Source organism: Salmo salar, chromosome ssa15 (genome assembly GCF_905237065.1).
Source record: "Salmo salar chromosome ssa15, Ssal_v3.1, whole genome shotgun sequence".
Lineage (NCBI taxonomy): Eukaryota > Metazoa > Chordata > Actinopteri > Salmoniformes > Salmonidae > Salmo > Salmo salar.
In genome coordinates this window covers 80936207-80950262 of record NC_059456.1, presented here as the reverse complement: position 1 = coordinate 80950262, position 14056 = coordinate 80936207, and the positions used below count along the sequence as shown (strand labels likewise).

The following is a 14056-nucleotide window of genomic DNA, read 5'->3' as shown; positions in this document are numbered from 1 at the left end:
TTTATTTTTATAATTCTTTTGTAATAATGACAATTACAACAATACTGAATGAACACTTTTATTTTAACTTAATATAATATATCAATAAAATCAATTTAGCCTCAAATAAATGTGTGGTCCTATGGTGTGTATAATGAAACATGTTCAATTTGGTTTAAATAATGCAAAAACAAAGAGTTGGAGAAGTAAAAATGCAATATGTGCCATGTAAAAAAGCTAACGTTTAAGTTCCTTGCTCAGAACATGAGAACATATGAAAGCTGGTGGTTCCTTTTAACATGAGTCTTCAATATTCCCAGGTAAAAAGTTTTAGGTTGAGGTTATTGTAGGAATTATAGGACTATTTCTCTCTATACCATTTGTATTTCATATACCTTTGACGATTGGATGTTCTTATAGGCGCTTGAAGCATTGCGAAGAGCTGCTGACAAACGTACGAAAGTGCTGTTTGAATGAATGCTTACGAGCCTGCTGCCGCCTACCACCGCTCAGTCAGACTGCTCTATCAAATATCAAATCATAGACTTAATTATAACATAATAACACACAGAAATACGAGCCTTAGATCATTAATATGGTCAAATCCGGAAACTATCATTTCGAAAATAAAACGTTTATTCTTTCAGTGAAATACGGAACCGTTCCGTATTTTATCTAACGGGTGGCATCCATAATTCTAAATATTCCTGTTACATTGCACAACCTTCAATGTTATGTCATAATACGTAAAATTCTGACAAATTAGTTCGCAACAAGCCAGGCGGCCCAAACTGTTGCATATACCCTAACTCTGCGCGCAATGAACGCAAGAGAAGTGACACAATTTCCCTAGTTTAATATTGCCTGCTAACATGAATTTCTTTTAACTAAATACGCAGGTTTAAAAATATATACTTCTGTGTATTGATTTTAAGAAAGGCATTGATGTTTATGGTTAGGTACATTCGTGCAACGATTGTGCTTTTTCGCAAATGCGCTTTTGTTAAATCATCCCCCGTTTGGCGAAGTTGGCTGTCTTTGTTAGGAAGAAATAGTCTTCACAGTTCGCAACGAGCCAGGCGGCCCAAACTGCTGCATATACCCTGACTCTGTTGCACAGAACGCAAGGGAAGTGACACAATTTCGCTCGTTAAAAGAAATTCATTTTAGCAGGCAATATTAACTAAATATGCAGGTTTAAAAATATATACTTGTGTATTGATTTTAAGAAAGGCGTTGATGTTTATGGTTAGGTACACATTGGTGCAACAACCATGCATTTTTCGCGAATGTGCTGGTTAAATCACCCGTTTGGCAAAGTAGGCTATGATTCAATGATAAATTAACAGGCACCGCATCGATTATATGCAACGCAGGACAACCTAGATAAACTAGTAATATCATCAACCATGTGTAGTTAACAAGTGATTATGTTAAGATTGATTGTTTTTTATAAGATACGTTTAATGCTAGCTAGCACCTTACCTTGGCTCCTTGCTGCACTCGCATAACAGGTAGTCAGCCTGCCACGCAGTCTCCTCGTGGAGTGCAATGTAATCGGTCATGATCAGTGTCCAAAAATGCTGATTACTGATTGTTATGAAAACTTGAAATCGGCCCTAATTAATCGGCCATTCCGATTAATCGGTCGACCTCTAATGCATAACACCTTTATGAAATCAGTTATATAACAACTTTATACCTTTATATAATAGTGTTGCAGTATCATTAATAACAAACCTTATAATACATTTATTCAACATCATTTGTGAGAAGTTTTCAAAATAAAAGTCCCTTGAAATATATCTTTATCTATTGTACAGTGGAAATTTATATTTTTACTGCCACAGTACCCAACCCTGTGACACACTTCATGTAATAGGCTGGGAACAGCACAGGGTAAGCGGTTAGTGACTGTTTGCATTGAGTATTTTGTATCCTCTCTTGTGATTTTTCAATGCTGCAGGACAGCCCTTAAAGATCAATATTCTGTTATCGAATTAAGAACTTTTCTGTGACAGTATCCGGGAGAAAGCTAATCTGAAGTAAACCGAGTACCTGGCATAAAGCGAGTTCTGGCCTGGAGCACCAATAATAAATGTAATGTTAGGCGTACAGCATGTTCTCTGCTAAAATAATATCATGTTAGGCCTACAGTGTTCTGCTAAAATAATGTAATGTTAGGCCTACAGTTTTCTGCTAAAATAATGTAATGTTAGGCCTACAGTTTTCTGTTAAAATAATGTAATGTTAGGCCTACAGTGTGTTCTCTGCTAAAATAATGTAATGTTAGGCCTACAGTGTGTTCTCTGCTAAAATAATGTAATGTTAGGCCTACAGTGTGTTTTCTGCTAAAATAATGTAATGTTAGGCCTACAGCGGGTTCTCTGCTAAAATACTGTAATGTTAGGCCTACAGTGTGTTCTATGCTAAAATAATGTAATGTTAGGCCTACAGTGTGTCCTATGCTAAAATAAGCCAAAAATATGTGTTCTGATCCATTGTACAAATTTCATCGTACAAACTTTGTTGTACAATGGATAAATAAAAATCTATTTCAGTGTTACTTTGAGACTTTTAGTACCGTAATGAAAATGTACTTTTATTTTGAAAACTCTTTTGAATGTCTTATTTATACCCCCTTCAAGTAAAGTGTTACCAGGTCAAGTCTGAACCTGTGTGTCTGTAACTTCATACTGTAATCTACTAAGACTGTTAGATGAACTGACAGTTGTGATTTATGGTATTCATTTATACAGTATTGAGAGGTATCAATCTCATGTTCAAAATCAAAACAAGAAACAGTTCCATGCTGCAAGAGTTCGGCTTGACTTGATCAGCTGAGGATATTCATCTCTATTGTAATTCTGCAGTTACTACAGCACATAACTTCAGGTTATTACTCCAATGCCTTGCATGTGAATGTTAGGCATTACTTTTTCATGTGAGGGCCTTCCATCTTGTGGAAAAAGAAAGTGGTCAGTAGTAAAACTGCTTTCCAAACTTTAAGTATGATACATTTTGCAGATACAGTATGTCTGATGTCCCTTTGGGGAGGGACAAATAAGACTCTCCCAATAATAACACCTGGATTCTACTCTTGTTTTACAGCTTTGAAAGAGACCAGCTTGGTGTTTTCTATTTCAGAGCGGTTAGAAATATGTTGTGACTATGTTATTATTACATAATAGTAATAGAACGTAAAATATACAGTTAAAGTATATACTGTATGACTGATTATCCAAATCACTTTAGGTGACTTTGTGACAGGTGACTTTTATGACAAGTGAATAAGCTCATTTAGCCTATCGACAGCTCTACTCCACAAACACCTTACCATCAACGATAAGGTATTGGACCAACACGACCTGACCTCTTTGCATTGTTTATATACAATGTTTTCAACCTTACATACAAATACAGTGGAAATAGAACCTAAAGAATTGGCTATTTGATAAATCAGAATCTATACTGGTAAAATATCTGTATGAAAAGGAAACATTTCTTCAGAGAGAAATTATCTAAACACTAAGCATTCCTTCAAGATTTCCAATGTTCCTTAATCCTCAGGAAAACAAGAGCTTTGCCAAGAGCTGAGGACTATACTCCCAGACTAACAGCAGAGGAGCCCAGCAGAAGACTGAAGACTTCCTGCCACACTGATAACGGAGTCAAGGAAACATACACTACAAAAGAAGAGGACATAGCCTACAAGCTGGAGCAGGCATTGCACTTAAGTTGGAGTAACTTGAGATATGTCCATGTAGCCTGGCCCTAAATCATGATTACTTGAAGCTACAGTACATGTTGTTCTAAGGCAAGCTGTACCCTTGTCAAACTGAAACTCCATTTATTCCTGGGGAAAACAACTAAAAATGGAAACAGAATTTATGAATAATAGTAGACACTTTTAGAATAGCTAACTTGGTATAAGGGAGGAAAAAGACTTCAGCCAGCCAGATCAAACAATGTTTATTATAGCTACAATAGAATAAGAATTGTTGTCGCTCATACAAGCAAGTCTGGCTCTTGTGATTGTCACACCCTGATCTGTTTCACCTGTCTTTGTGATTGTCTGCACTCCCATCCAGGTGTCGCCCATCTTCCCCATTATCCCCTGTGTATTTATACCGGTGTTCTCTGTTTGTCTGTTGCCAGTTCGTCTTGTTTGTCAAGTCAACCAGCATTTTTTGAATCCGCTCCTGCTTTTCCCCAGTCTCTCTTTTCTCGTCCTCCTGGTTTTGACCATTACCTGTCCTGACCCTGAGCCCGCCCGCCTGACCACTCTGCCTGCCCCTGACCCTGCCTGCCATCCTGTACCTTTGCTCCGTCTCTGTATTACTGACCTCTGCCTAACCTGACCCTGACCCTGAGCCTGCCTGCCATCCTGTACCTTTGCCCCTGTTGCTGTAATAAACATTGTTACTTCGACGCGGTCTGCATCTGGGTATTACCTTATCCTGATAGTGATGATATGTCTATTTTAAAGGAAATTACATCCAACTGGGCACAGACATCAATTCAACGTCTATTCCATGTTGGCTCATTGTAATATCCTATGTATCTCGAAAACTTGTCTGAAAAAGGACGGATAATATTCTAGTTTTTCTATGCATTGGTAGGACAGAACAGCAATGTTTAATATTAAGGGAGTCTCAAGGTTCTGCTCGCCTGAGTTGAATACCACATAATAAGCTGTAGATCATACTATTTACTAAGATAATGATCATATATATTTTCCATAGTTGTTTATTTACCACCACAAACCAATGTTGTCACTAAGACCGCACTCAAAGAGCTGTTTAGGGCCATAAGCAACCAAGAAAATGCTCATCCAGAGACGGCACTCTTAGTGGCAAGGGATTTTTATGCAGGAAAACTGAAATCCGTCTTAACTCATTTCCACCAGCATGTCACGTGTGTAACTACAGGCGGAAAAACTCTAGATCATCTTTACTCCACGCACAGAGAAGCATTCAAAGCTCTCCCTTGCCCTCCATTTGTAACGGTGTGCGCTGAGAGGCGGGAAGCAAGTTCAGGGAGTGAGTGTTTTAATAAAATAAATGGAACATAATACAAAACAAGAAACACTAACAGCACACAGACATGAAACTGAAACGGGAACAATGGGGAAGGAACTAAAGGGAGTGACATATATAGGACAGAAAATCAAGGAGGTGATGGAGTCCAGGTGAGTCTGATGACACGCAGGTGAACGTAACAATGGTGACAGGTGTGCGCCATAACAAGCAGCCAGGTGAGCTAGAGGCCGTAGAAGAGGCCGTAGAGGGAGCACACGTGACACCATTTGGCAAATTTGACCATAACTCTATCCTCCTGATTCCTGCTTACAAGCAAAAACTCAAACAAGAAATACCAGTGACGTGCTCAATACGGAAGTGGTCTGATGAAGCAGATGCTAAGCTACAGGACTGTTTCGCTAGCACAGACTGGAATCTGTTCTGGGACTCATCCGAATATGTTCTGGGACTCATCCGCATTGAGGAGTATACCACATCAGTCTCCGGATTCATTAATGAGTGCATCGACGACATCGTCCCCACAGTGACCATGTGTGAATATCCCAGCCAGAAACCATGGATTTACAGGCAACATCCACACTGACCTGCTAGAGCTATGCTATGCCCTCCGACGAACCATCAAACAGGCAACGCATCAATACAGGACAATGATCGAAACCTACTACATTGGCTCTGATGCTCGTCGGATGTGGCAGGGCTTGCAAACTATCACGGATTACTAAGGGAAACCCAGCCACGAGTGACGTGAGCCTACCAGACGAGCAAAATGCCTTTTATGCTCGCTTCGAGACAAACAACGCTGAATCATGCATGAGAGCGCCAGCTGTTCCGGACGACTGTGTGATCACGCTCTCTGTAGCCAGTGTCGGTAAGACCTTTAAACAGGTTCAAATTCACAAGGCCGCAGGGCCAGACAGATTACCAGGATGCGTACTCAGAGCATGCATTGAACAGCTGGCAAGTGTTTTCACTAACATTTTCAACCTCTCCCTGATTTAGTCTGTAATACCTACATGTTTCAAGCAGACCACCATAGTCCCTGTTACCAAGAACGCTAAGGTAACCTGTATAAATTACTATTGCCCCGTAGCACTCACATCTGTAGCCATGAAATGCTTCGAAAGGCTGGGCTCACATCAACACCATCATCCCAGACACCCTGGACCTACTCCAATTTGCATACCGCCCCAACAGATCCACAGATAACACAATTTATATTACACTCCACACTGCCCTTTCCCACTTGAATAAAAGATTTGGCAATGGTCCTCAGATCCTCAAAAGGTTCTACAGCTGCACCATCGAGAGCATCCTGACTGGCTGCATCACTGCCTGGTATAGCAACTGCACGGCCTCCGACTGCAAGGCATTACAGAGGGTAGTGCGTACGGCACAGTACATATCTGGGGCCAAGCCTCCCACCATCCAGGACCTCTATACCAGACGGTGTCAGAGGAAGACCCTAAAAATTGTCAGACTCCAGCCACCCTAGTCATAGACTGTTCTCTATGCTACTGCACGGCAAGCGGTACTGGAGCGCCAAGTATAGGTCCAAAAGGCTTCTTAACAGCTTCTACCTTCTGAACAGCTAATCAAATGGCTACCCAGACCACTCTTTTGTGCTGTTGCTATTATTTATGCATGGTCACTTTAACTCTACCTATATGTACAAATTACCTCAATTACCTCAACTAACCGGTGCCCCTACACATTGACTCTGTACTGGTGCCCCCTGTATATAGCCTTGCTATTATTGTTTGACTGCTGCTGTTTAATTATTTGTTACTTTTATTGATTCATTTTTTTTACTTATCTATTTTTTACTTAACACGTTTTTCTTCTTAAAGCATTGTTGGTTAAGGGGTTGTAAGTAAGCATTTCAACGTCAGGTCTACACCTGTTGTAATCAAATAAAACGTTTATTTTTATTTTATTTGTCTTAGGTCTCTCTTGTCGTGATGTGTGTTTTGTCCTACATTTAAATGTTTTATCCCAGCACCCATCCCCGCAGAAAGCCTTTTGCCTCTTGGTAGGCCGTCATTGTAAATAAGAATTTGTTCTTAACTGACTTGTCTAGTTAAATAAAGGTTAAATAAAATGTCAGAGGAAGGCCCTAAACCTTTTAAAAGACTCCAGCCACCCAAGTCGCAGACTGTTCCCTCTGATATCGCACGGCAAACCGTATCAATGCACCAAGTCTCGAACCAACAGGACCGTGAACAGCTTCTACGCCTAAGCCATAAGACTGCTAAATAGTTCGTTAAATAGTTAACCAAATACTACCTGGACTATCTGCTTTGCCCATTTTTGCACTAACTTTTTTGACTCATCACATAAGCTGCTGTTCACCATCTGTCACTTTATTTCTAGTTATATGTACATATCTACCTCAATTACCTCGTACACGGACACATTGACTCAGGACTGGTACCCTTTGTATATATCCAAGTTATCTTTACTCATTGTGTAGCTATTATTACTTTTATTATTATGTGTTTAACTTTTCTATTATTTCTCTATTTTCTTTCTCTCTGCATTGTTGGGAAGGACCAGAAGTAAGCATTTACACTTGTTGTTTACCAAGCATGTGAGGAATAACATTTTATTTTATTTGAAATGACGTGGAAACAACGTTGATTCAACAAGTGTGTGCCCAGTTGGATGAAACCATCCAATCCATATTCAACTCCATAATTGATTTTTGTCCTTAATATTCATATTTTCCACTATCCCCTGGATAGGTAGCCTATTTTGAAGGCCTACAATTTTATTGCACTATCAAAATTGGAATTCCTCCAATTATTGAATAGGAAAAGGCTACATTATCTCGTGCATAATTAATGATTATGAAAAGGCATTTAGATTTCTATCTGATTAAGTCATAGTGGGCTACAATCCTTTACCGTCTAACGAAAAATGTGCTTCATATTACAATGACATTTTTTAACCTAAAAGTTGCTGTTGTCCAACAGCTGTAACAAAGCATATATCTTGGTAGACACAGATTTTTTTTCAAATGAAAGGATTGTTTTGGTCCTAAATGGTTTTCAACATCCAAAGTCTTGATCATAACTTATTCCAGCAATGTGGTTTTCTTAACCTGTCCAGTATACAAACTGAATGAACCGGTGCGATGGGAGGTATGCCGTTAGAAAGTGGAATTGTCACACCATACCTCTATTCTCCAGGTGGGAAATGCTGTGGTTTCTTGCATCCCTGCAAACAGAACCCCAAGCACCGTCACAGCAAGCAAAGGAGCACTGACATCGCCTCTTTGTAAACTTCTGAACGTCTGACACACCATCGTTGCGATATCACCTTCCAGAAAAATTCCCCCAACAAAGACAGACCAGTCAATTTCACCACCATCTATCCCCATGGATATCAATGGCCATCCATTGCATCCTTTTATTTGAACACAATATTTTCAATTGAGGATAACCGTGGCAAGCACAGTCCAGCAGAATGGGTTGTGGAATCCTTTGTCACCCACCGCCAGCTCAAAGCTACATCAAAAAGTCTGCAGCTATACAACCCTCCGGCGCAGCGCTATTCCGCACAGTCTGCCAATGGTTTCACATTACTTTAAATGAAAGTCAGAGCTTGACAAGTTTAAATGGAAAGGAAACCAGCTGCACGTATTCGACAATCTCAAAACTATTTTGACGAATCAATTATTTTTGACTGCTTATTAATAAAGTTCATAAAATATTAGGGGGAACAATTCTCAGTCTGTGCAGGTCTGTCATTTTAGCTGAGGTATGCGCATATTATTTATTTATTTAACTAGGCAGGTCAGTTAAAGACATTCTTATTTACAATGATGGTCTACCGGGGAACTGTGTGTTAACTGCCTTGTTCAGGGGCAGAACGACAGATTTGTACTTTGTTTGCTTGGGGATTCAATCAAGCCCAACACTCTAACCACTAGGCTACCTTCCGCCCCATATAACAACATTAGGTTGACTTTGATTTATATAATACCTATTAATTCAAATTTATTTGGCCCATCTATTTTATAATTATATAGGAAAACAGGCTGTTGCCTAATGTAAGTTAAAAAAAATTCAAATGTTATTTTCATTGTAGTAGGCTAGTTGTAGTTACCTGCGTCAAATAGATGGTGAGCTATGATGATAGGCATACATTCTGCAGAACTGTGTAAACCGCAAAGGTTGTAGCCTAGTTTACATCAAATAAGTGCGTGTGTGAATGGCCAAAACACGCAATTTGAGTCTGGTGTGCATTCGTAATCGGCAACGTTCGAAAAGTATTGAAACAAACATGTACATACAAATGTTTTTGGAGACGTGTAGTTTTAGTGGGTATAGTATTTACCCATGCTGGTCTGAGTTCGCTCTTTAACAAATCCGGGTGAGATAGGGAGAGATCGAGCTGACCCTAGATCTGTCTCTACCCTATGGCAAATTTTACCCGGAGCTGTTTTTTGACCCACCACCAAAGAACCAAGAATGTAATTCCTGCCTTAGTATTTGTAATATATGAGTTGGTGCGAGTGTGATAATAAGCGATATTTTTAATAAAAAATATTTTGATATATATATATATATATATTTTAAATTCATCTTGAGAAAGGGGTTAATTGACATGTTAGCGTCACAAGACGCGGAACTCAGATGACGATGGAATGCGTTTCCAACGGTGGCTATTTATACTGCACTTTGGTTGGACAAAATGGCGTCCGTCAGGGTTAACTGTGTTCAGCCAGTGAAATATCCTCAAAATTGACACGTAGCAGGCTTGCCAGCGGAGCAGGGTCAGCCCTGTAGTTATGTAGCGGTCACAGAAAGATGTTGTTACATGGTGTGAAATAGTTTATGAGAGAAAGGATACATAAAACAGGTAATATCCGGTGTCCAACATTTCATTTCTCCCTGTCTATTGGCTAGCTAGCTAATTAGCACACTGGCTAGGTAGCTTTTAGCTTTAATCCTTTAATCTCTGTAGCTAGCTAGTTGACTATCCAGCCCCCTAATGCAATGCTCTGAAGGCACATTTTACGAGGTTGTAGGAAGCAAGCAATGTGGCAATCCAACAGGCGTTTTTGTACAATTTACAAGATGGTGCATTGAAATACAGCTGGTCCAGCTAGCATATTTCTAGCTACTGTTAGTCAGGATGGAAGTACTGGAAATTAAACAGACTTGTTGCCTCGTCCTAGCATGTAGTAGCGAGCTTTAATCCTGCTCAACAACAATTTGTTTTTCCTGTTGCATGCTCTTGGAACCCTTCAATGATGGACAAAATAATAGCTGATTCTTACTGGTTTTAAATAAATTTCAGAGCCTGGATTCTGTTGCACTTGCTCATTACATGAGATGTTCACTGTACGTAAATTAAGTTATATGTGTGACCTCTGTAACTCTGTTTCAGGTTTACTATCCATTTCTTTATGATTGTTGCTGGCACTACTGCAGACCTTGGCAGAGGTATGGCTGTGGGGCAGAAACCAAGCCACGCGGAGACATTTGTTTTGGCTGGATCAAATGGACATAATGAGACAAGGCATTCCGGTTTGAATGACGTTGTGCGGAACCACACCGCTGACCAGCGACGGTCAGGGATGGCCAGAGTTGCGTCCGACATGAGGTACAAGTGTGCTGCCTATGTGCTGGCCCTGCGGCCGTGGAGTTTCAGTGCCTCCCTCATACCGGTGGCGCTAGGCAGTGCCCTGGCCTACAAGCTGGAGGGCTCTGTGGACTTGGTCATCCTCATGGTGTGTGCCGTAGCTGTGCTGGTGGTGCATGGGGCAGGGAACCTGGTTAACACCTACTATGACTTCTCCAAAGGGATCGACCACAAGAAGAGTGATGATAGGACTCTTGTGGATGAGATCCTGGCACCGCAGGACGTGGTCATGTTTGGAGCGCTGCTCTACTCTCTGGGCTGCTTGTGTGCCACCCTGCTCTACTTTCTCTCCACATTGAGGATGGAACATCTGGCCCTTATTTATTTTGGAGGGCTCTCAAGTTCTTTCCTGTACACGGGAGGTGAGCTAACCATTAACCTGTTTTAAAGATTTACTGACATTATTTCACTCACTATCTTTTTACCAATACTAACCACACACACACACACTAATATCCAGATACTTATGATATCTTCCTTGTCCTGTTTCCAGGCATTGGTCTTAAGTATGTGGCCCTGGGGGATGTGGTGATCCTGATAACATTTGGCCCCCTGGCAGTCATGTTTGCCCACGCCGTGCAGGTCGGCTACCTGTCAGTCCTGCCCTTGGTCTACGCCGTCCCCCTGGCCCTCAACACGGAGGCCATTCTACACAGCAACAACACCAGAGACATGGACTCTGACAAACAGGCAGGCATCGTCACTCTGGCCATCCTCATTGGGCCCACGCTGTCCTACATCCTCTTCAACCTCCTGCTGTTTTTCCCTTACGTGCTCTTCTGCATTCTGGCCACCCACTACACCATCAGCATGGCCCTGCCCCTGCTCACGCTGCCCATGGCCTTCCCCCTGGAGAGGCAGTTCCGCAGCCAGTGCTATTCCAAGATCCCCCAAAAGACAGCCAAGCTCAACCTCCTGATGGGACTTTTCTATGTCTTTGGGATCATTCTGGCACCTCAAGGCAGCTTACCGCTATTGTGATCCAATTGTAGATTACATTTTATTTTATAGCTTTAAAAAAAAAAGTCTAGTTGATGTACATCTTTGTATTTATAATGATTGGCTTGAGTTCGAAGGCTTTAATGTATTGTTTAGTTTATACATCGAGAAACAGACAGTTTGGTTATTATTCTGTAATACTGACAGATATAACCAGATGTGTAATTGTTCCAGTATTTTGCACAAGAGTTCTGTGTATCGGTTGAAGTCTGAGATGGGTTCAGAATCATTTGGTATAAGATCACAGTAGAGAAGACGTTTCAAGTCCCTATGCCTCATGAGGACAGATGTGGAAGAAACAGTTGCATCGGGTCCTCTTGCTACCGGTGATGCAATTGTTCAAAATGTCAATAAACCAAATCTACACCTTTTAATCTCTACATTTAAATTGAATGTCTTATTTTAGGACCATAGCTTTTATATATTCTTCAGGTTGAGGTTAAAATGATGAACAGCAATTTTATGTTTTCAGAAATGAGACAGTAGCCTTGTAATTCAGGTTTTGGAGTCACGGATTGGAATTGTCCATTTTAATTTCCAGACATAAGAGTTAAACGGTTCATCGATCCAGTCCAGAAACCAATACAAACTTATGTGAGTACATGGAAATGCCCCTAAATGGTCCAGATCTCAGCTTAATTTTAATTGGACTTGTTGGTGACCTTTTAGGATTTTACCTTTAGGCAATATGTTTTGAGTAGTTATGGGTTCATTAAGAAATGACATCTATTGTATTTGTTTTTCCTATTCCTCACATTACATTGTTTGAAATTGGGTCAAAAGTTTAAAAAAAAATCGATTGCTATTTTTTTTAATTTACTTCAGGTTCTGTCAAAATTAGTTATTTAAATAATTTGGACTATGTCCTTACATTTTTCTAAGTTTTTGAAATATGCAATGTAAATGGGGCCACTGTGTATGCCCAATTTTTCCACCACAGAGAACAGCTTTCGGTTGAATGCCAAACTTCAGACACAGAGTTTCTTAATACTGTACAGTCTTTGCTTCAGGTGTGAATTAGACATCAGTTTCCCAATCAGATCCTGGTACTAATCATCAGGTTTGTAAGCCCACAGTATTGATCCCCTGAAAGGTGGTCCTTTGACTCTGGGGAGACTTTACCCTAACTACAGATCTGCAATGGTTGATATGTAATAATGTAGGCTACTCTTGCAGCTTGGGGTAGTTCAATCCATCAATTAATTTTCAACAAATCTTTACTTGGCAATACTTCCTTAATTTTTTACTTCGCTATCTCAAAAACTCCAATGGCTAGTTGCAGGTGGAACGTTGGAATTTAGGAAATGCTCCATTATTAAATTATATATTTTTTGTGCGCCATGAAGTAATCCAACAATGTATAATGCTGCCATCTCAACCTGGTCTCAGAGCATTTCGTATTATTCTGTATGTAAATCCGAGACACTCCATTTAATATGATATGGTATGTATTAATTTGTGGATGTCCAGCACCCATTTTGTATTATGTTAAGAATTTGCAGAATGTACTATATGTTTACGAATTCTAGCTAGCTGGCTAACGTTAGCTAGGTGTTAATGTTAGGAGAAGGGTTAGCTAAAAGGGCTAAGGTTAGGGGATGGGTTAGCTAACATGCTAAGTTGTTGAAAAGTTGCTAATTAGCTTAATGCTAAAGTTGTCCCTCATGAGATTCGAACTCACAACTGCTAGATATTCGCATTATATGTCCTAACAATGCTAGTCATTGTCCACAAAGCGGCATGGCAGGATGTTTTAGCTCCCTCCTATCCTTTCTTTGAATTGGTGGATACATGCAATTATGTAATACTTTTTTGAATATTCATTGAGGGTTGTCGACGTCAACCGCCTTTATTCAATGGAGAGATGCTATGCTACTAGCCTCATGCCAGGAATATGCATAGCCATCTCGGATATAGTGTTTTTTCTCAAAGTTGCGGGGATGTCACGTGTCCTACTTATATCCGTACACTCATAACAACCTAAGCATTACGGAACGTATATTCAATCAAATAAACCTCACCTAGTAAATACGCCATACATTTTTTTGTTGACCAAATTTGACACTCAATGACTGACCTCCATTTAAAAACTCCTTGCTCGGTGGGCGATAAAACGCCACCTGTTGGAGGGAGATAGATTTTCCCCGAGTTAGGCCTCTACCTCTTCCTCTGTCTTCTCTGATTGATCGAAACAGGTGAGGTGCCCGACTCTTAATTTCTGAGTAGGCTAGAGCAGTTTGTGGTAGATACCCACCTATCTCAGTCAGTAGCTATCTTTCCATTTAGAACGTTTGAATAGAAAAAAATCTATGGAGTAAAAAGTACAATATTATCTTTAGGAATGTAGTGAAGTAAAAGTAGTAAAAAATATAGATTGTAAAGTACAG

At 40.2% G+C, this 14056-nt stretch overlaps 2 protein-coding genes across 3 annotated transcripts in view; one reads left to right on the top strand and one right to left on the bottom strand.

Annotated features, from left to right (window-relative positions):
* The window catches only part of LOC106572002 (matrix metalloproteinase-23), a 28090-nt gene extending 19490 nt beyond the window's left edge, over positions 1 to 8600 (bottom strand). The window contains exon 1 of one of the 2 annotated variants that reach the window (XM_014145691.2): positions 8197 to 8600. In XM_014145691.2, the coding sequence (XP_014001166.1) occupies positions 8197 to 8400 (204 nt within the window). In that variant the 5' untranslated portion in view covers positions 8401 to 8600. The remainder of the gene's footprint in view (positions 1 to 8196) is intronic. The other variant, XM_014145692.2, reaches the window with a different exon arrangement.
* Positions 8601 to 9677: 1077 nt separating this feature from the next.
* Positions 9678 to 12043, top strand: LOC106572003 (ubiA prenyltransferase domain-containing protein 1). The gene is made up of 3 exons (XM_014145693.2): positions 9678 to 9884; positions 10416 to 11032; positions 11164 to 12043. Exons 2-3 carry the CDS (start codon positions 10435 to 10437, stop codon positions 11649 to 11651), a joined length of 1086 nt encoding a protein of 361 aa, XP_014001168.1. The 5' UTR covers positions 9678 to 9884; positions 10416 to 10434; the 3' UTR covers positions 11652 to 12043.
* The last annotated feature ends 2013 nt before the right edge of the window (positions 12044 to 14056 follow it).

Excerpts from the sequence above, each read along its gene's own strand:
- LOC106572003 (XM_014145693.2), top strand. The coding sequence starts at position 10,435 with ATGATTGTTGCTGGCACTACTGCAGACCTTGGCAGAGGTATGGCTGTG. Across the intron at positions 11,033-11,163 it reads TTCTTTCCTGTACACGGGAG|GCATTGGTCTTAAGTATGTG; the intron begins GTGAGCTAACCA and ends TCCTGTTTCCAG.